Below are 26881 nucleotides of genomic sequence, written 5' to 3'. Positions count from 1 at the left end.
GTCAATGATCCAGTAGCTAGCAATACCCTGACAATAGTTGTCGATACTTTTTGAGTAAAAATGTTTTTTAAGATCCATTCACATCCATTGACATAGATGTACGTAAGATATTTTTTGTGTAATAATATATTAAATATTTCATATATTATATTTCGTCACTATAGTATATATTTAAATTAATATAAGTTCCCGTTCATTGGATTGTATTAAATGACCATAGAGTTAAGTCTACATAAATTTGTTAATGGCCTTGAGAGAATTGTTAAGCAAAAAATTTGGGTTGATTTTCTAATGAACATAACTTTTGTTGTTGATTAAATTAAGGACTGAAAATATAAATTTAAGCTAACCAAATATATATATCTACGAGTAGTTCCAATTTCAGAAAATGACTTTGAGTATAAAGTTCTATTGTTTTTTTTGTTTTTTTTGTTAAACATTGTATGGATTTTTCCAATATTATGGTTGACCAATAACTATCCCAAAAACTCCAAAAGATAATTATTGGTAATTTTTTTCTACAAAATAAATATTTTTGAAACATTAGAATACCAAAAGGTCCATTTAAATCTGAACACCTCAAATTTTAAACTTCAACAAGATATAATAAATTAGTTTGGAATATAATTTCAACAAAATTTATACTATAAATTGATGTGATTATGAGCTCCCTTAATCATTAATATAACTGCCCTTTGTGGCAATGATGGTTTTTAGGGCCGGCAGAATGCCTGGCGCCTCCTGCAGATGTATTCTTTTTTCCTGGCGTCCCAATGCTGGCTGACAGTGACTTTGAGGGCTTTGGTGTTTGTATGACGGACACTGCAGGTCTTCCCCTCTACATGCACTCTAGAGGTATTGTAGCGGGAGTTGACATCAGGGCTGTAGGGGGCTAAAAGTATCAAAAGATTTCAAAAGAACCAAAAAGGCTCATTCAAAAAAGTCTTGCAACGGAGGAGATAGGTTTATTTCATTCCTGCTTTCAAAAGTGGCCTCTCCACCCTCACAAGGCTCCTTCTAAACACTTTTTGGAGAGCTCTCTGGACAGTTTGGATCCAGTTTAGCCTTTTTGATAGAGCCCTTCTTCTTAGAAACCCAACTTCTTAGAGTGCAAGAAGGAAAAATTAGTCCATCATGTTCAAGTGTTATCTTCTTAACTTGTCCGTAAGCTAGAGAGATCAGGCTTTTGTTTGTAACTAATTCTTTATGCTTTTATATATCGAAATATGAATTAATTTCAATCACTTAACCTACATTAATTATTGAGTAAGTAAGAGTTCAGATTTCAATGGACCACCGGATGTACATACGTCTTACATACAATTCCAAATAATAGGCTAAGATATACTAAAGTTATATGTAAAAGAATAATATTCTTTGATATCAATTCTCTGTTGTTGTTTTTTTCTACAAAAGAAAGAAAACCCTGGCGGTTTTCAACATTAAAAAAACGTATATACATATATATGCATATATACATGGGTATAAATACATAAAAGACTGAATATAGCAGTTTTTTCATTGTCATGCTGCTAATATGTACATAGTATATTTACTATTCGCAAACTATTATTCCTATTCATATATTCGTATAAAAAAAGAAAGCATTTTATGAGATATTCTCGAAGGTTTTCATAGATGAATTTCTTGTCTATTTATATAAGTAGTATCAAGATGATCTAAACATGTTGAAATAGCAGTTTTAAATTCTGAAAAAAGTTGTTTTAAATTTCTCATTTTGTGTCATTTTTTAAGGCGTAGCTATATTAAATCAATCATCCTGTCAGTGACGTAATGCACAACATATGACTTATTCAGCCTGCAGTTCCAACACAAATCAACACTGTCATCACTTAGTAGTTATGTTTCTTTTCCATTTTAAATTTCATGTGTCTCAATAAACATTAGTCTTTATTTTAGGGCTCTATATTTAATTTATCAATATTTATAAATTACTTTTAAATGGATTCATATTGCTTTTGCTATTGTGGTTAATTTGAAACGCAAATATATATAAAACTGTGTTATTTCTTTGTTATATACCTACTCAAACTAAATATCAACAACTTAAATATAATCTTTTAATTTTCTTAGACTAACATTTTAAATCAAAATCCGTTCCTATTGATGAAAAAATAAAATTGGGAAAGTTTCAGCAAAATTAAAAATATTTAGAGGTGGCTCAACGACTTGAAAGTTTTGAAAAATACCAATTTTTTCAAAAAATGGCTTATATATTATATAGATCATACATATATAAATAAACCGGAGCAATTGGGCAAAACGTACATTACTAAACATGATAGTTTATAATGAATGTTCCAGGGTAGAATTTCAACTGATATTCTAAAAAAAAATATTTAAAAAAAACAAACAGTAAACGTGCAAATTAACAATCATGATACATATTTTTTAAAATTTCTTAACACCCTTTAAAAACACTTTTATGATTCCTTGAAGTCTGCATATCTTCTTCTGCAAAATTCTATGACTCACATCGGATTTAGGAAGTTTTATATTGTGAGAGACATAGCGGGCTGAAAATGATATCCCTCAACTCATCCTCCCGAATAGTCTGATAATTAGTTAGTCGGCTGGAGACGAGGGCTTTAGAATTAAGAATTGTAAAGTCAAGAGCCCTTGTTACCTCAGAAGTTCCACCCTTCTTCTTTAAAATTACCAAAAGAACAATACCTTTAACATATTTTTCTTCCCTATTCGTCAGCCCTTTTAGATTTATGAATAGAACACATTTAAGAATATAGAGGGCAGGGCATTCCACAAACACATGAATTGTTTCATTACATAGTAAATTTAATACAATCTGTGGAAGTTTGTAAGTGCACGGTAAACTTTTTATCATAATTTATTCCCCCAGAGAAGACACTATTTTTCTTTTCCAACCCATACGGAAAAGAAACGCTTACTATGCATCTCCCAGAGCCCATTCACAGTTGCATCAAAGTTTAGTGGGACCATCCTAATATGTCACTCGTAGGTTATTAAATAATATTTAAAGAATTAACGAGTGGAAATTTGATTCTACCATCATTGAGCAATTCTTCCGAATTTAAATTATGAACAGCTAAAATATCTCTGTAAATGTGGGTTCTTCAATAATTGAAGGGTCCGTTAAATTTCAATAAAAATAACTTTTTCTTTATATTTTTTCGAATTATATAATGGTCAAGTCATTTCTAAATGCAGGGGTGACAATACGAATAATTATCTGAGCTAAGCCCTAAACTGGAGAGATTAAAGACGTAATTTTGTTGCTCAAATTAGTCCTCATCATTAGCCAAAGGTACAGCTCTTGGTTCGTTATAATTTTTCTCCATTCTACTGCTGAATTTCCTATAAATTTTCGGGGCAATACGAGATAGTTGGGCTACTTCACCTCCTACATGGGATTTAGGTATTTTCATGGTTTCGATATAATTCTTATAAAACAAACCATTAAGCGATTTTTCTTCTTCTAAAATAGCTTTTTCAGCTAGTTGAGGACTTGCTATAGCTTTGTATAAAGTTAAAGGGATTACCAAATTGTTATAAAAGTCAACTCTTTTTTGAAGGTTGAATGTTTTCTCAAAAGAAATTCTTTTGTTGACGGAGGTCCGAATTTCGTTCCAGTTATCTTCATGAATACAATTGATATTCTATTTTATACCCAAAATTTTTATCATTCTTCGAACTTTACAACTTCCGACTTTAAGATCCTCTTCAGGCTTCCAAGGGACCTAAAGGTAAGTATAGGTCGTATTTTTATTCACAGCCAATCCTGTTTCTTCTTGAAACATCCAAAAATAATTCAGTAAAATGAATTATAATACAAAATAGTTGAAGAGAAAACTAATATATATATAACTTGTTGGATGCAATGTTTTTACATTTTCACTATTTTCCTTCTGCAAAACATGATTTTTTTATTTTATTGTATTGGTCCTTCATTTAGGAAGTAAAATAAGTTCCTTTATTGGTCCTTCAAGGGTATCCTCAATATCAAAGCGCCTTTTATAAAACATAATTTCTGGTATGCACATCTAGAGTACTTTTGTTTATAATTTAAATCCGTTTGGCATGGAACTATACTCGTATTATAGTTACTTATCGTAATAGTTGAAGAATATTTAGTTCTAAATAAAACTGAAAATAATAAAAAAATTTTGTGTGGGAAAAATGAAAAATCAAAAGAAAAGAACAATTTTATTAAAGAAAGGGGCAGGATAATACCTTTTCTTATATAATAAAAATAATTTCTTCTGATTCGAGAGACAGTGACAGTGGTAAGGAGGGATAAAAACTAAATCTACTCAATTAGATTTTAAAAGAAAAAAAACTTTAATTACTCCAGAAGATGGCACAAAAGTGTTTAAAATACTTTGTGTTTCCAAGCTTCCATTTGGCATTGGTGAAGTGCAAGCTACTGCAATTTTTGAAGCTGTTTAAGATTGGGGAGTAGCAGATAATATTAAAGCTATGTGATTACATACTACTAGCTGAAACACAGGTTCAAAAGCAGGATCATTTGTTTTATTAGAGAAAATGCTTTATAAAAAGGGATTCTTGTTTGCATATAGGCATCACATTATGGAATTAAAATTAGTTCTGTTTTTGATAAATTCATGGGAGAGACCAGTTTTCCTGAGGGTCTACTCTTCAAAAGATTTTAAAATTCAGCAAATGATAGACAAAACTAATTACGAGCTTGTCTATCTGTAAATAGTGAAGACATCCAATAAGGAATAATCTATTTTGCTAACGATCATCTTCTATGGAGTCTTCAAGATATTATTAGAACTTGCAGTAATATTTCTAGGTTGTACTCAAAACGTAAACATAAAATGTATGTTTCCTGGTCCAAACACAACACTCGTAGGTTGTCTAAAGTATTATATCGTTAAAAAAATTGGTTATTTAAGTTTCAATTTAAATTAACTTCTAAAGAGGAACATTTATTGCAGGATATTTGTATCTTTATTTTTCAATATATTTGAAAGCATGGATCTCTGCTCCTAAAACCTCAGATGCTCCATTTAATTATTTGAATTTGATCAAATCACAATATAATTATTCTGGAATCAATTATATTATTTCAAAAAAGGCATCTCAAAATTTTTCAAACCATTTATAATATTTATCTGAAAAGCTTGTTGGTTTGGCTCTATTTAAAATAAGGAAAAACCAGAGGAAAATTTAACGAAAAAAATTATCCGTAAAAATTTAAAAAAACTTTGTTACAAAAAAAACAACAAATAAATTTATCGAGATGCTGAAGCTCCTAGAAATTTTTTTAAAGTTGATCCAAAGTTATGGTCAAGTAACGATGATAAAAAGAAATTTCTTTAAATAACTGATGATCGTAGTTCAATTCTTATTGTAAGTTGTTGAAGAGCATTGAATGATGTATTTAGAGTAAAAAAAAAAAAATTTAAATAAATTTTTTAGTAATATTAATATGAAAAAAGGATAGCCATTTATTAATATGCATATTGTATGTATAATAATGCTTGATGGAGGAGACACTATTATTTTTATAATATAAATTATCTTATGTTAATAAGTAATGAACTAATTAAATATACATATATCACACAGAGTAAAATGCATAATTTTTAAGGATAATTACTTATCATTTTTTTATTATTATCAATATAAAAAACCGCTCTAAGCATACGCTTAATAATGCTATTCTTTTTAATAAAAAACAAATTGTCACTCTTAATCCCAACCATATAATAATATGTCATAAAATTGGGATGTTTTTTCGGGGAAAAAAAAAACATTGCGCGTAATACGTTCTATATGCATGATTTTTTTTCAACTATTGTTCATTATAATTCAAATTAAAAATATTTTTCCCATATAAAGTAATAATATATCTATGAGTAAATTTAGTCATCTTTAAAAAATTATTGAATTTAAAAAGCTGTATCGTAAACTGTTTTCATGATTATTGAAGAAGTAGTCCTTTTATTTTTATATTTTGGAAAATATCAACAATTTTCCTAACTTGTGGGTCGTTGAGCTACCTCAAAATATTTTTCAATTTCGTTGAAACTTTGCACATTGTATTTCTTTATCAATAGGAACGGATTTTGAAAGGAAACGAAATCATTGCACAAAATAGTAGACTATTTAAGAGAAAATATGGTCTTATTTTTAAATGGTACTCAAAAATAAATGGAAATGAATTTCTAATTCAATATAAAAACAAATGCAATGTTAGATCCTTTTGAAATTAATTGATCGATGTTTATATACATTGAAATATTATTGATTTTGACATTTTAAGGTACTTATGCGGGCAATTTTCCCTAATTGTAATTTTCTGTCCATATAACAAAAAAATGATTCTCGTGATAAAAATATAGATTAAGATATGATTTTTATTCCTAAGGTTACCTTCAACAAGGTTAAGAAAAAACTCGTTTAGATTCTCGTATTCCGAGGAAAATCAATAAATTACCAGGGACACAAAAAAGAGTTCCTATATGTTATGTATAAATATCCAAGTTAATTTTTTTTTTGGTTGCCATCATTAACAATTGAGGAATAACATAGCCATTAAATGTGATATAAAAGTTTTTCAAATACCGATAAATTCGACATGTCAATCAAAATGCTCTTCCTTCAAACATATATTCATGTAGGTATTGAATGTATATTGTTCATATATTATTTTATTCCTCTTCCTATAGAATATATTTTTTTCTTAAAATGGAGATATATATTCAGATAATTCTATTTTTTTTAAATCTATATATACAAATACTTACAAATAATGGCACATAAGTAAATGAAAGTATGAAAAACATGTTTCTGTTACAATACTATATACATTAAATTCAATAACTCAGAGCTTGTTTGACTTTTAATAGATTTAAGGTCGCTAATTGTTTGATTTTTAATTTACTTTTGAATTTGATTATTTAGAGGATAAATTTTGAATTATTTAACTCTTGTTTTTCTTTAATAGAAATACAGTGTGCATAAAATATACAGGGAGCGGGGATCTAATTGTCGCCAAAATATTTTTCTACAAAAAACAACACAAAATATACATTTTTTAACTTTTTTATTGAAGATCAAAACTATGACGAGCATATAGGTATAGAGTAGCCATTCATTCGACATAATCACCGTTGGCATCAATAATGGCCTCAATACGGCCTCTGAACCGGCCGCAGGCTCTGCCGACCATCTCATTGTCCATGTTGCCGAATATCTCCTTGATGGAGTCCATCAGGCTGGCCTTGGTACTATGGGGATGTCTGTTGGTATGTCTCTCGACATAGCCCCAGACAAAATAGTCCAAAGGATTAAGGTCGGGAGAGTTAGGAGGCCACAAATCCTTGGTTACAACGTCATAACAGTTCTCGGTTAACCACTGCATGGAGATTTTGGACACATGGCAGGGTGCTGAGTCCTTTTGCCACACCCAGGGCCTGTCTCCGGCCACCCCTTGGATCCAGGGCAGAACCACCTTCTCCATAACATCCAGGTAGACCTCTGTATTAACCTTTAGACCCGTTTCAAAACATGTGGGGATGCATAACATGACCATCACTGCTGACCACCCCGAACACCATGACCATTGCAGGGAACTTGGTCTTCATTACCTTCCTCACATGGATGGTACAGGTGGCTATCCACCTGTTGTTCTGCTTGTTGACCTTCTATTCTTGACAGAAATTATTTTCATCAGAGAAAAACCACAGCATCCCGGGCTGCTTTGGGTGCTTGAGCTTGTTGAGCAATTTTGTTGACTTTATCAGCCTGTTGTCCTTTGCCTTCTGGGTCAAGATCTGGCCCACCTGCATCTTGTAGCTCCTGCACCTTAAATCCTTCATGGACCCGGTCGGGTCATCCTCAACCATCTTCTTCACCTTGTCGACAAAGTCGGTGTCCCTGACCTTCCTTTCGACGCCCTCCTCCTTGGGTGCCCTCTTTATGGTGGCATCAACATCCCAGGTGTCCTTTAGCTTCTTACGGATACGCTGAACAGTCCGTAAATTCACTCCTAAGGTTGAAGCAATCGTTGAATTGGAGATTTCCCCTCCATTATTAATCAATGCCATGACTACGGCGGACCTCGAAAGCTCCTCGTTCCACTTATAGCTCTTTATCTCCTCATATGATGACGGCATGATGCTAACTGAAATACGTATCGTCAGCTGACGAGAATAGCTTTCCTATTTGGTAACCGGTTTTTTATTTGATAATGTCGTCATCAAGTTATCAAGGTTTAAAGTAGGTGACAACTTGATCCCCGCTGCCTGTAATCTTTCTGTGGCCACAATATTGACCAGCCTGTGACTGATGGCCTAGCACACTTTGATGACGTAGTCATTGGACATATCAGCCCATTCCATCTTAATCTAGTTTACATAAAATAAAATTATCTTCGATTGAAATATGAATATTTATTTTAATAATACTATTTGAAATTAGAGTATATTAAACTATTTAAATATTTGAATATTCGATATTTAGTCCTTTGATGTTCGGTCTGCTCACTGATATTTTCATGTGTCAGCAAATTACTTTTTACTCTTATCATTACATATTTTGTTATTAACTATGAATAATTATTTTATTAGTTATTTATAGTCTGAAAGAGTTCCATATAAATTTAAACAAATTAAAAAAAATATATATGATGTGAAATATAACAAGAAGAAGCTTTTATGTATTGTTGAGGAGTGAAGACGTGCAAGTCTTTCATGATCTATAATTAAATCTAAAAAGTGAAGTTATAGTTGTTTTTATAATTGAAAAAGTGAATATTTGGAATCCCGTTGTTATAAGCGACTGAATTAGTGCTGACAAGAAGTGTTTAGTGTTATTTGAGGTCTTTTTAAACGAGGTTTTTATTCCTCTCAAGGATCTCTACTATCGGGAATCCTTTCTGACATACTGTCTAGTTAAGATGTTGCCATTTTTTTATGCAACTACTCTTCATTTCTCTTCGATCATCGCACTCAACACAAATAAGAAAATTGGGGAGGGTTTTCTTCTTCGTCTTCTTTTCCTTCCTTTTTTTGAATAAATATTTTAACTATAATTACAAAATAAGATGCGAGAACGTTGCGTAAGGGAACCATGTTTCTCCTTTTTTTTAATATATATTTATTTATCTTTGGTACAATTTTTGTTACTTTGGGTAAATACATATAAAAGGGGATGGATACCCCACAGGCGAAGAAAGATCCAGATACCTCACTAATCAGGTTGACGAGTTTATTGGTCTAGAGCTGCAAAAAGATAAAATCGACCAGGAAATAACTCGTCAAGAGTATTGTCACAACTCATTCGATGAGTTTCAAATTGGAATAACATAAATCAACAACATTGTAAATGAAGGTAAAAAGAAAAAGGTTGAGAAGACATCCTATTTCTCAGAGGTGGTAGGACAAAATAGAAAGGAAAAAAAAAAGTCATTTGTTCATTTAAACGTGATGTAAAGGACATGCACAATTCAGAAAAAAATTGGTTGAAGTTCTCATTATTCGTCTGTGGAGCGAGTAATGGTAGAAGGGCCTTATTCCAATAAATGAGTCTAGACAATGTTGCCTGAATAGCTAGGGATGCATTAGGTCTTAATTTAATGGAGTTGAGATCTGTCACAAGAGAAATAATCAAATTTCCTATGTTTATTGATCTGAAGGATAAGCAAAATAATTCTTTCAAAGCATGAGTTGAATGTCGGGAATTCTCGGATAGTCTGAGTAGAGATGGAAAATGCAATATACGACTAAAATGTGTGGGGGTGATTGACCTATGATGAGGGGGGTGACCATTTATCCCAATTCATGAAAGTAGAAGGCTTTAAATTGGCGTAACCGACATCCATAGATGCCCAGGACATGAAAAACTCCTTGTTATTTCAGCAATTTTCCTATCTTTTTAAGCAGCCCAGTTCTTCTTTAGACATTTTTCAAGAGGAACCCCCAAAAATGTGCCTTCTTTTCTACCTATAAATGGATAATAAATTTGATAGGGCGACCAAGCAATGTTCTAAATTCTTTGAATTTAGACATGGCAGAATCAAATGTAAGCAATTGACTAAGGAACCAAATGCATATTCGCAGTGGATCGAAATTAGGCTTAACTGCGAGGCAAACAGAAAAACAATCATCTTCATGGAAGAGGTCAATTCCAACAACTCCTCAAGTTTTCATGAACAAGATAATGTTAATGAAACATCTGAGGAATCTATTTATCAACACAAAGAGATTGGAACTGAAAAGGAAGTTACTAGCCAACAAGTTATAATAAATAAACCTGCAGACTACTTAGAAACAGAGCATCCAACTAATGAATCAAACAAAATACTATGGAACAGTTTGTTCAAATGCCTACCCAAATTTTCCTGGACAGTTCAGATGCTATTTGTTCTATAGCTAAAAATGGAGGCTTCTTCACGGGTCAACAGGTTAGGGTGATAGAAGAAATAAAGTGTTTGAAAAGGAATGTGACAATAACTTGGATAAAAGGTCATTGGGATTATACAGGAAATGAATATGCAGATACGCTTGCCAAGAATGGCTGAACTATTCAAGAAGAATCGGAAGTGGAAGTTCCCAAAATTACAGTTTTGTCCGAGATAAATAAGGACATAAGGAAAACATGGAAACAGGAAGGTATAGAAGGCACAACGTGCCGACAAGCAAAATTCTTGTTGGAGAGTCCTACCTCGGAATGGAAACTTTTTAAAAATAGGAGAGCATCTATAAACATTATAGTTAGTTTCATTACATGTCATATTTTCTTAAGGAAGCAATTAAAGGTAATGGGAATAGTGGAAGATGCATCCTGCACATTGTATGGAGATACAACTGAGACTCCAATTCATTTATGGGGAGAGTGTGATACCCTAGACAGTATAAGAAGGGAAACAAGGAAGACACGGCCTAATAAAAAATAAATTTTACACTACATTGAAGCCATTAAGAAGACTGGCTATTTTAACGACGTTTTTTCAATCGGTGCTGTTATTTTTATAGATAGTTTTAGGGCTTTGCTCTTGTCTTATAAATTTTTGGTTGTGAAAGATGTGATTTTAGTATATGAAAATATATCACAGTCTTAGGAATATATGTTACACGAGTTGCTGCATTTAATTAGAGTTTCCGTGGCTTTAAGGGGAGGTGGTTATCCCGTCTATGTACCCTTAAGGCGTGTAATAGCAAAAAATAAGAAGAAGTTGTTTTCTATTTGATTATATTATAAGTTGATTCTATTTTTATTGAAAAAAATATTTAAAAAACAATTGTTTTGTAATTCCATTATTTTTTGTATAGTTGTTTTTTGAAACGCCAATCACTTATTGTTAAATAACTCAACCCCCTATTTAGTGTCTTTGAGCTGCAAAAAAACGGTTTTTGCATTTCGAATATAGCATAATTAAAATAATGACCTTATATAGCCTGTCCAACCCCGAAAGAGGGACCTATGCAAAATTTTTGGGAACTTATAAAATAAACAGTTATATATTTTAAATTATATTAATAGATAACTTAACCAGGTAGTTTACTACAATTTACAAAGTAAAGTCAATTTTATGCATTTAACTTACGATTTAAAATTATTAGTGTCTTTGAAAATGTTTTTACAACGGTTTTTTTTACTGTATCAAACACAAATTATAAAATATTGAGTCATATTTGATAATTTAAGATATTTTTGATTTAATATAAAACTTTGAGTAAAGGCCATACATTTAATCGGTGAAACATTATACAGTTATTTGAAAAAGTTTAAAACACCTATGATATTTCACTTATTTTCGTAATATTTGTTTTCTTGGCGTGTTCCGGATGTAGAAAATGTACTGACTACCTCTAGATAGTCATAGAAAATTTAATTTTATAATATTTTTTGCTATAAAAATACATATTAATTAGGAATCCAGCCACCATCAGTCTCAATGGCAGGCTCCAACCGTCTTTGGAAACCCTTCACACATGAGTGTCGTAGTCTTTTTCATATTCCTCCACTGCTGCTGAACAGAGGTGTTCAGGGTATCAATATTCGGAAGTGGCGGACACTGCAGGCCTTCTCCTCAATTTGATACCAAATGGAGTAATCAAGTGGATTCAGATCTGGGCTTCGAGGTCACCAAAGGTTCTTTCAACAGAATTTCATGTTACTACCAATCCACTCTTGTACAAAATTAGCAGTATGGGACAAAATTATATTTTTAAAGTTATCCCTTTTTAATATTTGTAAATCTCGAGATGCCTAATTACCTCATGTCCAACTTCCCTCAGCTGCTTTTCATTGAAAAATCTTTAACGAATTGTTTAACTGGATAACAAACATCTAACTTCTAAATGCGACAAAAATAAATATATTTTCTTAAGATAAAAAGGTTGTAACAATTAAAGCGAATACCTACATGAATTTCCATATGTCACATGAAGGAGATTATTGACTTTACAAAGCGGCTTTAATCCGCTGTTTACAATCTTTCAAGGTTTTTATTGTGTTAAATGGGCTGGGAACACCTCCAAAGAAGACTCATGATCGTTCAGAGAGTAAAAAGTGCACATTTCCTGCTTTTTAAGGTCAAAGAAAATTTGGCCTTCTAACTATCTTTTAGCTTTGAGAGAGAGAGTCCAATAAACTTGTACATAAGACTATTTACTCCTTGCAGGCATCCAATCTTGAGGCAGTGACTTACAATATCATGAGTTTCTCATCAAGGCCTGTACCATTTCAAGGTTGTAAGCTTTATTTGAAGATGGAGGTAGTTGGTTTGGGTGATTGAATTAACTATACGCCCCTACATGTAAGGTAATATAGTTCAAAATTGTTGAGGTTTTGAAGGATAATAAACAAAATATTACGATGATAAAAAGGCTTGGGCTGTGTTTCAATAAGGGTAAATGATTAAATATAGTTTTAACATAAATTTAAATAATTCACCAATCCGAATATATATTGATAAATATTGTCAAAATGATTAGTTATGCAAATTATTAAGTAATTTTATTATGAAAAAATCAAAATACTTAATCAAACTTTCAAAAATAATAATCATAGATTTGTGTTCTGTTTACACCTATAAAAATCATTCACTTTATTAATCTTTTCATTATTTCTGAATTATATGAATATTTTGCAATCTTAAATCAACTATTATCAATACTTGAATAAATATATGTAATCGATTATAAAACATTTAAATTCTGTTATGTGCTTTCAAAGAAAAAATTTTGAATGTCAATTTGATAACTTCATTCGATTTCTTGATATTTTAAAGCTAAACATTGAAACATTGTTTAGACAATGTATCACATATAATCAAAAAGCTCTTTCAGTACCAAATTTCAAAATTTAGTATATAAGCGCACATATACAGGTTTATTGAAATATCCTTAAGTTTTCATTACAGAATAGAAATTTGAAATAAAGATGAGTACTATTTCTGGAAGAAACCTTGTATTCAGAATCTAAGTCTTGAATTTATATCAGAAACATTAATAAAAAAGAAAGTCGGAAAAGTTCATGAGATTTTCCATTAAGAAAAGAGATTGAATTTTAACGGACGAATAGAAAAAATAAGAATAATAGAGAAAATTAATGTTAAATCCATAACAAGTGGCCATAAAGGTAGTTTCTTCAACTTAATAAAAACTAAAAAACCAAAATATACGGAAGGTACTTGTTCAAGAATGCGTCGGGACACAGTTTCTGAGACAAATGTATAATAGACAAGACTATGAAACAAAATATATGTTTAATTTCACAATAAACTAAACTTTTCATAATATCGGTTTTGGTAAAAATTGATAACAAATACATAAATTTTTTGCAATATATATGGTAAATCTCCAATTATAAAAATATGCTTCTTTTTCCATAAGAAAGGATAATATTTAAGCATTTTTTAAGTAAGTGTAATCCAGTAAGAACTATTGGGACATCAATAACAGAATTACTTTAACCAAACAACTATTATTGAAACTATAAAATTATTAATGTACTTTTAAATCTATCTCTCGACACCACGTGTTGCTGCCCTACCTTTTAATGCTTCGTCCCTTCAACCATAGGGGCAATGTTCGTTTCCTTTCTTGTTATGTCAATATCTTCTTTTTCCTCTAAAAAGACAATTACAATAATGTAATTACAATTCATTACACTTTCAATTCTTATAGAAAGACCATTCTCCCGTCTAAGCTCAATTTCATATTCTTTGAGTGTTGTTTTGTTAGGGACTGAGCATTTACGTATTATGTAGCCTTAATTGAGAGATTTAGAGAATTGAAAATGTCGAAATCTCTCCCAGCCCTACTCCTTTACAGGTATAATTGATGGAACTATCCTTAAAGGTTATATTCTATACTCTAGTATCTCATAAATAAATTTAATGAATGTTGTAGTAAGATCCTCTTCTTCTTTGCATTTAGGTGCCAAACAATGTGGCACCGATTTTATATTTCCTTCTCGAGTTCCAAATTTTTCTTTAATTCATTTCAATATATCCAGGTTGGTTCTTGATCCATTTTTTATTATGAAGTTCAGTGGATATTTAATCACAGGTAATTTATTAAGGCCTCCAATATTAATGAATATATCTTCTTTAATTTATTCGGTTCTTTAATGTGCTCGAATCTATTTATGACGTTTATCGTCTCTTTCATGGAGATGATAATGCTGCAATACTGTTACAGTCGTTGATTCTTAATATTTCATCTTCTTTTAAACGTCATTATACTAATGCTTTCATGTATTGTGGAATATCTAGGGTAAACTCCTAAACAGTTGTTCCTTTGATGTCCTTCCAATCAATAATGATATTGTTCTATGAGAAAAAAAAAGTATTTGGATTTCATGAACTAAGTATAAATATCAAAGTAAATACGAATATAATTAATACTCAAAATTGAGCCTTTGCTTCTTTGTGCAACTACATAACGGATAGCTACTATTGGTGGTTTTACATTGCTCATTTTCTAGATTTTATTTTCACTCTTGATTATAAAAAGTATTATTTGAAAATTACAAATATATTTCCAAAAAAAATAAATTATAATTTCTAAAAATTTGCCTACCAGTGTAATTAAGACGTCCTAGATGATCAAAACTAAGGAAAATTCTCTGCATCTATGCTGTAATAATATTTATTACATTATATGTCGACCCACATAAAAATATTTAAAACTTTTGCTTTTAAAAATATTTTCACCCAATATTTTGCCGTAATTGCATCTAATGAAGTAGTTAATTTTTATGAAAAGTAAATAACTGAAAGGTTGCCCAAAATTATTTTCAAAAAAATCAATTTATCATCTGTGATGGATCTTATTAATTTAAGCTGATAATTCCGTTTTGTTATATTGTCACATGGAAACCGTTTTTCATCATTTAACAAATCAGTAATAATGGTAATTTTTCTAATAAACACAACTAAACAATACAAGTGCATATTCATATTGATAAAAATATCAATTGTTTATCAGGAATCTTGTTGTTTTTAATTATGTGTTTGGTCTCAATATTCAGCTCATCATTGTAATCTTCTTCTTCTTCATCACTGTCCTCTTTATCTAAATTATTTAGTGTTTTATTTTTATCATCCTTTGAAAAATCATATTTTCTGTTAGAGTAAATAGAAAAGGATGCTTTTTTGGTTTTTCAATAAGGACTTTGGTAAATGCAAAATGTTATTGTTTGATGGAATTGATGACATCTGTTATTTGATTGAGATATTTTTCAGTAACTTTTGTTTTCTTCTGAGATGTTTTATCTTTCTCTTGGTTGATTTCATGTTTTATCTTCCCATGTTCACGAAGTCGAGTTTTATTTGAGCCTTTAACCGGGGATTGCCAAAAATTAAGAGGAATCCAAAAAAGATTTTTTTCAAATTTCTCGCTAATTAAATATTTTATAATTTACAGAAATTAACCCTAATATGTATATTACTGCATGTCAGTATGGATTATAAATATAAAAATAGGATTAGGAAGTATAATAATGTTGTTCTATTGAAATTTCATAATTCAAAACAGTTTTGTGCTTTTTTTTTGGCATAATTGAACAAACTGCATCATATAGAAAGTATAAATTATTAAAACATTCAATGTACTGATTATTTCATAGAGATAATACATTAAATTTTATAATTAAATGAAACACATACTATGAAAAGTTAAAAATTAGATTTTCCGGAAATTTTCTCTAGGTATAAACCTCGAGATGTCCTGGAAAATTGATTTCCCGAGAGAAAAGTACACTTTTTCTATTTATGTATTATGTAAGCTTAGAAAAAAGTTATGACTTGAATTTATTTAAAAAAAACTTTTCTTGCATAGTTTAAAGGCATTTAAGCCAATAATTATACCAGTTTTTCTAAAAGCTGATTTTTTCATTATAACATAGATATATTTTTTCGATACGACATTATACTAATGATGTCATTGAGATACTTAGATGAATATATTTTCGTAAACTATGACATTAATGATTTATATAATGATAGTGACCACATAGAAGACATTAACTCTACTTTTTCAAGATTCATGAATAAAAACAACCATATTTTAAAATAAATAAAAAATCAGCCCTATTACCACAAGATTTGTTACGTTTGGAATATTATTTTGTACTCAAAACTAATATAGAAATTTTATCTGATTCAGAAGATTTTCGATTTTTAAAATAGAGTATAAGGACTTAGTACCTTCTATCAGTGCTTTTTCCCTCCTAAAGGTCAATAAAGTTCCACCAATTAGCTATAGATAAACATATTAGTACTACAGATAAACTGTCTATATTCATAATAAATAGATATCGGTATACAAATTGTTTCTATTTCTCTTTCTAAAGGTTGACCGACTATCGTACTCTCAAACATAAATGTCGCTCTTTGTCCGCTAAATATTGCAACTCCATCCTTTTTATCTTTTATTTATTTATTTTTTTCTTACTATTTTCAAATTTTATCAATAATGATCCTTAGAACATTCTACAATAAATACATTATTTACATAAAAAATATATTTTATTTAAAAAAAGACACTGAAAATCTCATTAGCAAACAGTGCATGAATGTTTTAAACTCATTCTACATTTTACCTTTTCAAATAAAATTAACTGATATAAATATTTTTGCGAAAAAATGAAAATATATTTCAAATAAACTTATATTTCTCAAATGGAAAACTAATGCGTTTCAACATACACTACGATAATATAATATGACAAATTCATTTTTAAAATAATTTAAAATGACTGAAAACTTCTTTTATCATTATTCAATATTGCATTGGTTAATTTTTTTAATCTAAAATAACTAGAAGGATCCTTTCAGCTTATGCATATATAAATAATCTCTTGATCTTTTTTAAATAATATATATTATAAAATCTAAATACGTTTTTCTTTGATATTATCTCCTTCAGTAAAAACGAAATATGAAGGTATGTAACATCCATATAAGATAATCACTGAGAATGGTTGTTTCCGCAATTCTTAACATTGAAAATAAATTTTTACTATGATATTTTTTCCTTTTTGAAATTTTGCTACATGACATACCAGCCGCTTTTTTTATGCTTTTATATTATGAATAAGATTTGTACACTTAGTTTTTATTCTTGTTTCTCAGTTTTAGATAAAAAGAAGAAAAAAAAAATAATGAGAGAAAGAAGACGAATAAATTTAAGAAACGGAATCATAATTATATTTTAAAATCACTAATAGATTAGTGGCATCTAATTCATAGTCATGATCTTAGTTGAGGCTTAAACAAATGTAAGAAACTCCATCAATAAAAAATGACTATTTATCAAGAATGACTAAGTGTTAGGGTAAAGGATATAATGTAAAATATAAATAAGCGTCGAGTATGGCATGTGCAAAACATACATGAGTCAAAATTATTATAAACGAAAACATTTGGGACAAAAATACTAAGAACTGAAAATCACTATGATCATAAGATAATCAAAGTTTAATTAAAAACAGCTTCCCCTCTATATCAATGTAAAATATTATTTTGTGATTTGATTTTTCTCTCCATTGAAAACCTTTCAAACTCATAAAGTATCTTAAAATAATTTTGTTGAAGTCTTTATGATCATACTAACATCAAATCGTTCAAAAATGACATGTAGTATGTTATTTTAGCTATAAAACCAAAAAATAAGGTTTAAAAACAAGAGCAAATCTCATATTGAATTTACGGGACACTGGTGTCCCCTGGATGCAAAAAGGATATATACCGATCTGAAAACAAAAGCAAAGTAGAAAAATATTAATTTGTTTTGGATTATATTTGTTTTTTCTATGATTTACAATAAAAAAGTTATTATGATGAAAGACTACAATTTTAGAAAAATAATATAGATATTTATGATTATAGTAGAAAGGTCAAAGGAAAGCCACATAATATATTTTCGTAAAATACTGTATTTATGTTGACATATCACCTGAATTCAAAACTTCCTAATAAGAGTACAATATGCATTTAGTTGATGATTCCAAAATGAAAAGTTACACATACTCAAGAACAAACTTATTCAAAAAAATATTAAAATGAAATCATTCATTCATATTTTCCATTCCTTAAAGATAATATAAATTAGTTATTAGAATTTATTATTACTTTCTTGCATCTGGTTACATTTGATAACATGTAAAACTTTTTTCTATATTATTAAAAGTGATTATACAATATCACAGGTTCTATATGAATAAGTGTGCTAAAAAAATGGCTTTAATCATATAAAATAATTTATCTTCAAACTTTTTACATTGTTTAACACCCAAGATTTCCGAGTTACACGACACTTAAAACCTTTAAAATGTCATTCCAGATCTTGGATGACCTTTTGTAGAATAAATATTATTGATCTTCCTTTTTTTTATACATCTTATTTTTTGGATGATCCTATTTTTTCAAATAAAAACTATCTTTTCTAATCAAAGCTACACGTACTCTAGTTTAAAAACACTGAATTATATCATATATTTGGATTTGTACTTGTACATAGCAGACAAGTCTGAAAAGATAAAAATTTGCTTTCTTTTAATTCGTATGTTACGAATTTGTTTATATTTGTGATAATATTTAATCAAAATATTTAGACGCATTGTATCCCATTGGTATTTTTAGAAAATCAAAGGGCTACTTTTAAGGAAGTGAACATAATACTATATGGTAAGAAATACAATATTACAAAATTGGATTGGGGAAGGTAATCTTTGTCATAATTCAGAAATAGAAAGGAAATTACTTTAAATATTAATTCTAAAATAAATTAACAAAAGTTATTAGGAAACCTATATGTTTTATGCCAAATTAAGTTATGAAAAATAGTCGCATAGAGGAGAATAATTTCCTGACTACCTTATACTTCCAGGCTTTTTTTCCAATATTAAATCGTAGAACAAATAACTAGAGTCGTAAAATTTAAAATTTTCTGACCTGTGCTTACATTTATCCTGCATATGTTACTTTACCTTTTTTATTACTAATTAATAACTATTTTTTCTATGTCACTATTAATAGAATAATTATAAAATGAAAAATAAAATAAATTAATACAATCGTGTATTGAATGGTAAGTTAATTAAAATAACTTTAAAAAAAATTAATATATCAATCTGAAAAAAATATGTTATTATATGAGGCATCCATTACACGATTGTTTTATTATAATTCCATTATTCATTTCATAGCTACTCTACTCCAAAAAATAATTGAAAAATAAAATATTCAAAATATAATTAACAAATATATGTGACATTTTACGATGTATATATTTATTTTGACGTATGTTAAGTGTGTTCTGTTGTTCTTAATGTTTTAAATAGCATATCTAAGGAAATATCCCATTTTGAAAGTGTTTTTTGTTTCTCTTCAGTCGTTAGACAAATATTGTCGTTGAAAATACCTAAATATATAAAAGACGTTGGTTCTAGGATTAGAAGATCTGCATTTCTGGATCTGTTTTCTCTCTTCCTCCTTTTATTCTCCTTTGTCCCTCTCAACGAGGTTGTGTTGTAGATAATTTGCACAATTAGTTCCTTGTATAGATTGATAGTTAGGGTGTTTCTTTTCTAATATTAATATGATGGTTATATTTGTTCTCAATACATTAAAGAGGATAGTGATAGGCATTTATTATCAATAAGAACCTTACTGACCGACCTCCTTACAACAACTTCACTTTAATGACTCTAAAATGTCATATGAAAAGATGCCGCTAAAATAATTAATCAATCAACGTTTAGGTGGGAAACGTTTATTATTTCTTTAGCTGAAGAAGATAACGATCGTGTATTTAATTATGTGAACATGACACCTCTTGAAGTGTACAATACTACTCTTAATATTGGTTTTACGCAAAATGAAATAGCCAGGCTCAGGCACGCTTTGGTTACGTATCTGTTTATACAAAAAATATAACCGACGTGTGTCCCCGTTTGCAAGCGCTTAAAAAACTTTGTTCCAAAAATTAAGGGTACCAATGGTAAAATGAAATCTGCGTGTAAGAGATAAAATACATTGCAAATTTTGAACTTGATATCAGGAAAAAAATTGAAACTACTGTAGTCATTCTTTCAACAGGATTGATGAAAAAAGGGATTGAATGTTGGATAGGCATATGTATAGTAATGATACCCCATCATATTTAAAAATGAATGAAAATGGGAGTATATATCTATATTATTAATACCGGGTAATTCTTCTAGGCAAACCAGCTTCTAGTAATTATACCAAAACAAATACTTATACAAATCTTTCCTGTCTCCCCTATATAAATAAAAATATTGATTAGAATGTAGAATAAATGTACCTATCTAGGCAAATAGTTTGTGACTAACTTATGCAACAAATGTAAGTATGATTATTTTTCATATATGTATAGTTCTTTTGATGAGCTTAAACGTATACCATACAATACATAGACCATTGGATTATTCCATAAAAAATGTAGTTTTATGTGATCATAAAAAGAGTTTTTTTCTTATTTACACACTGCATTTTCGTCATAAAAAAAGACCCTTTTACACATCTTTTTGAACCATTAAGTACCACAAACATAACGTGTTTATTTCATAAACTAATCTAATATGATATATACGTAGGGGATCCCTGTTTATAGCTGTTTTTGGGAACAAGAAAAATCCGCGTTACATTAAATCCACCTTGTACTGACACTTTTTTATTAGTAAAATCAATAAAATGGAAGTAATCATTTATCAAGATCCACTCTTTTCCTATTTTCGTATTGTTTCTTGTTATGATAAGGATAATACTACATTTTTTTATAATAAATTATTTAAAATAATTTATGCCGGACTAGATACTTGTAAAATATTTTTATTTTTTATACTTACTACTTGAGTTTTTAATTGGTAATTTCTTCTGTAAAATAAAAATAATCGGAACATAACCAATATTCTTCAGGACCCTTTTCAATTTCAAGTTTGTATAATAAGTAATTACCAAAAGTTTTAATTCGAAGTATCAAATCAAATTCCTACAGGAGACTCCCGCCTATACAAAATTATAAACTTCTATTAAATGAATATATAGGTATCTGGGGCACTCTCCAGGATTATAAAAAAAAATGTGCTCCTGTTTTCATGAACAAGTTTTTCTTAACCAGACAAAAATTTTAAGGGACAGAGACTACATACCTTCAAGCAACACATGTCCCCTGCTGACGCCTCTGGGCATAGTATGAAATAACTCATCAACAACTACAAAATATTTTGTTTAACTTAATATATGGTTCTTCATAATTATTATTGTAATATAAAAAACGAAATTTGAGGGGAATATATGTATCCACGCTGTACAGAAAGGAAGAATAATTAACAACACTAAGCTATGTACGTATTTTTAACTGCATTATGAGGGAACCTCCTGTATATATATATATAAATATAATAGGAGAAACAAAAATAAATCAATTAGTTTTCCAATAGATGGCTTAAGTAATGCATATCTTGTAATTTATAAGTGCAATTGGTTTACACGAGATGGGGATTGTAAGGTAAGATCTTGTGCGAAAAAAGTTATGAGACAGTTTGTGATTGTTATACTCAGTATTCATTGAGAGTGCAACAAATATGCCATAATTTACAGTTTTTCTTCAAACGAGGCATACCCACAAGCCAGAGGGCAGAAAATGTGAATAGTAGTTAATGTCCTGATACTTCAACCGCCATTCACGTGGTATTTATGTTTTGTTGACAATATTCGAGTAACTTAGATGTCAAAGATACACCACACTCTGAAAGTCAAATGACGAAGATACAGATAAAATAATGGAAATCGTCTAGTCCGACCATCATGTAAGTACTGCCTTGATTGACAAGGACATAAAAAATTATGGAAATTTAAAAAAATAAATAAAATATCCATAAGAGTTAATAACTTTCTTTTTCCTACTCCTACACTAATGGGGACAGTTGTAATACTTTTAGGGTTAATAACTCAGAGCCCTACAAAAAAATTGCGCGACATTTATCAATAGGTTATAAATATAAATAGTAAATAACTACAACTTTATAAAATATATACATTTATGGCTACAGTGCCGTTCAATAGTAATATATATTTTTCACAAAAGTAGTATTTATATCTGTGTTTTTATCCATACCAAAGATATTTATTATAAAATATTCTTGGAAAAAGCTTTATAAAGTATAATAGGATTGACGGACGACCTTGACCGTTATGCTACGAGAAATATAGTTTTTATGAATTCAAAACAGACTTATTATATTTTTACATAAACACTCACACGTATTGAGGTAATATTTTTTTGAAGAGGGAACTGGTGTTAAGATGATACTAATATTGTTTTACAAAAACTATTAGTCTCGGTATATCAATACTTTTGCAAATAAGCATTTGCAAAAATACCCTTAATAGCAATTCACATACGCCTACAGGATGTTTATTTAAAGTGGTGAGAAGAAACTATCCCGGAAAATTGCTGATGTTACAAAAAAAAATCATTCTTGCAATGTTTGATAAATGATAATTTCTTAGGTGGAAAATTTGTTTGATTACTTCATCGGTTGGGTAATTTTTTTATGACGTAAATGAACTGCAAGTACTGATTCAAATGCCAATTTCTTATAGTACTGTTTTAAATACATTAGTATCTATGTATCACTATAGTACAAGTATATCATAAACTTCATAATCTTTATTTTATTTGAAAAATCAGTTTATACATATAGTTATCAAACTATAAATCGTCTGTAAACATGAAATTAAGGATTCATACTTTGAAAAAGTTGGTACAACAGGAATGCTTAATTATTTTGAAGACAAAAAAAAACAAAAAAACAAGCAAATGCTGTATTCATATTGCATACTACATTTATCAATGCATCGATGTTCTAAAGTTATAGTTCTACATTTTATAGTTATTACAAATAAATGTCGTGCAGTTTTTCTCTGTTAATATGGTGTGTGGTAATATTACTTTCTTTATTCGAAAAGAAAAAAGAAGTTATATTAATCAAAAGAGTTTTAGTTTTATTTCGTAATGATTGTACGCATTTAAAGTTTTGTTTTAAAAGGTTTTGAAAATCATATCAGATTGGTGATGTTCCCCAATTTTTCATAGACTGAATAAACCAAACTTCGGTTTTTTAAAGACCTATAATTTTATATTTTTGTTTCCCTTTAGATTACATTTCATTAATAGGTTTTATAAGGATAGTAATTCAAACTAAAGAGGCAACATATCTTATTTTATCCTTATGGATGATTAATTGATAACATGTAACAATTTTGAAAAGTTTTTAAAAATCTTGGATCTTCCGGGTAAGGACCTGATTTTATTGCCCGGCTTAAAAAAACTGCACCGATCTAGAATTCTTGCATAACACAGAATCTGTTGGTACAAATTTCTACCATTATTTATGGAGTTATTAACGATCAAATAATGAAAATGAATTAAAAATATTAAAAAACAACAAAAAAACCTTTTTAATCTTACTGCATGAGTACACCCATGCCCACCCGATACTACTACTACAGCCTGTTTGGCATTCATTTTAAAATAAGAAGATTTGTAGCTGCATCCCTTCTTTCTAGTCAACTATTTCTTGAATCAATTTTAAGATTATATCATTCAGCAGTTTCTACACTAATTGTATTCTAGTATTACTCGTCCAATGTTGTAAAATCGTACTCTTAGACCGTTTTTCAAAGTTGAAAAAAATTGAGTTGGAAATGAAAATTAATATAATTAGACATATATATATATATAATTATAATATTTTTGAGACGAAAAATAATAAATAAGTAGTTACTATACTTACTTCCAATATATTAAAGCAGATTAAGGTAGAATAAGATTAATATTATATATCATTGATTAATGTTACAGATCAAATAAATTTCCTCTGGCAGCTCTGTTTAGGGAAATGCCTCAGTTATTATAAAATATTTATGTGAAGGGTTATATATTCAAAATAATCAAAAAGAACAGGCCCATGGAAAATACATTTCAAATATTGATATTTTAAATGTTTTTAAAGATTTGTTGCTTGAAAAAGTAATTGTGTATAATATTAAACTATCAAGATTTATAACTAGTTAGATGAAACCCATTTTGGAGTTTTTTTTTAGATAATAACAATCAAAAACATATAATCTCTATCCAAGAAAATAAAAATTGTTGACTACATAGTATAATCAATAATTAAAATGTGATTAACAATAGTAAAACAATAAAAGGTGACTGGATTAAAAGATATAAAACTCAAAAAACATGTTTATCCAATATCTCGAAGTAAAGTTACAAAAGTTATTGACTTTTTCATATGCTATGCATTGTAATATAATTGTTGTGGCTTTAACTATATCCAACTCTGAGTTCTAAGGTGTTAAAAACGAAAGAATTAGATTTATTATGAGTCTTTGATTTGGGATATATCATAAACCAAAGCAATTATAGACATGAGTAATACACCATTTAAAAGCTATCAATTAGCTGAACAAAGTTCAATTTCTTGCAATTGTCAAATAATCTCTACTCAACCCTTAATTGTTTACTAAGTCAATTTCAGATGATAAAGAAAATAACATTGAAACTTTTTGTGCTTTAATGCTAGTAACATAAGACTTTTCACATAGTCTGTAAAACTTAAGAGTTAAAATGGAAGGGTTATACATTAAGCAAGAGAGTTCATTTGTAAGTAAAACGTTTATTTATTATAAGGTTTATTGCAATTTCTTATGAAGTATTTTAATATTGATAATTTAAAAAAAGAACCTACATTAAAAAATTATCATCAAAAAGTTATTTTTTTCATCTTTAAGAACTTAAAAATCAGAGTTAGATTGAGTAACGGATCTAATACTTTATTTCTTTTTCGAACTACTATAGATAATACCACTAAGCAAATTTGTGTTGAATAAATTTCTTTGTAATAATAATAATATATATTCGGTTTTTTAAATACACTTCATTACTATATTTTTTATTTAGATATCTGATGGCTCAGCGGCTCCTTCAATAAAGACATCCAGTGACTTACATTGCTATGACAAAGTGGAAACTCTATCTCAAATTGTTACGGATCACATAAAATACATGAATGTGACTCATTCTAACTCATCAATTGATTTAGTTTTGGAATATGGAGATGTTCAGGAATTTATAGTCGAATTTCATACAAATGGAAGTTTAACTGAAATTAATTGGGGAGTTAATTCGATGGATGAGTGCAAACCCATAGAAACGGATGAAGGAAAAGCCTCTGTCTTACTAAAGAATAATATTCCATATTTATTAAAATCATCTTCACCGCAAAATAATTGTGAATTTCCATTTTTGTATGACGGTGAAATATACTATGGTTGTATGACATTAGAAGACAGCTTTGGTTCACCTGCTTATCTTTGTCCTGAAGCAGTAAATGAATACTATAGGGCATTGAATTTGATAAGATGTAATGATTACTGTCATATTCAGAGTAAGTATACACATAATATAAATGAAGGATTTAAACGATTGGATAAAACCATATACCCCGAGTAGTTTGTTTGTTTAACAGATCTATCAGATAAGTGAAATGTAAATAGCATCGCCATATCTAAAACAGTGAAAACTAAGAAAATATGAAACATAGGATAATGACTTTTTTTCGAAATTAATTTCTTGTAGTACTCAAGACTCAACTTTTACTTTAAAAAAACAACAGCATCATAATTGAGACAGTTATGTCTTATCAGAAAATTTTGTAATCCTAAAAACTATTTTATCCATAGAAAATGCCAATGGTGTGGGCCGAGTGACTGCTTGATGTATGGTGTGAATTATTTTTGTAAATATATGACGGCTATTAGATGAGCAAAGTTTGATACGTTTGTGCATTGATTAATTGTTTATATGTAGTTGTAATACAACATAAGTGTGTATATTATATACTATAGGCCAGTTTCCACATCTATTCTGTATGTACAAGTATAAGTTTATATATATATATATATATATTTAAATGATTTAAATAAGTTTTTTGTGAGAGTAACTATTCCCCCGATATCATATATATACATAAATATACACTTAGACGTGTACACGTACGATTGATGTGGCAATTCGCCCGAAAAAAGTATATATAAACTCAATTGGCTATTTATATTATAATAATGTATTTTTTTCACATCGACGACAAAATTGTGCCAACCGGATTTCATTTCATTTTACCATAATACAGATTTATCCCAGTAGGACTGTAGAACAATTATTATCAACTTTGTATTAAGTAATACATTGATATCTTGTTGAAACATATTAGTCCCACCTTTTAAAAACACTGTTAAAAGTTGAGGGCATACAAAATATTTTTTGTGATTTTTTATCGAATAAAATTAATAAAAATAAGT

The 26881-nt window shown here is 29.1% G+C and overlaps 1 protein-coding gene across 1 annotated transcript in view; it reads left to right on the top strand.

The window, feature by feature from the left end:
* Positions 1 to 26881, top strand: part of LOC139907638 (uncharacterized) — a 153631-nt gene that overhangs the window by 19586 nt on the left and 107164 nt on the right. Inside the window, exon 13 of the mRNA XM_071894125.1 lies at positions 25482 to 25968. Coding sequence (XP_071750226.1) covers positions 25482 to 25968 — 487 coding nt within the window. The remainder of the gene's footprint in view (positions 1 to 25481; positions 25969 to 26881) is intronic.

Source organism: Lepeophtheirus salmonis, chromosome 2, assembly GCF_016086655.4.
Source record: "Lepeophtheirus salmonis chromosome 2, UVic_Lsal_1.4, whole genome shotgun sequence".
Classification (NCBI taxonomy): Eukaryota; Metazoa; Arthropoda; class Copepoda; order Siphonostomatoida; family Caligidae; genus Lepeophtheirus; species Lepeophtheirus salmonis.
The sequence above is the reverse complement of the archived record's forward strand: the minus strand, read 5'-3'. Positions and strand labels throughout refer to the sequence as shown.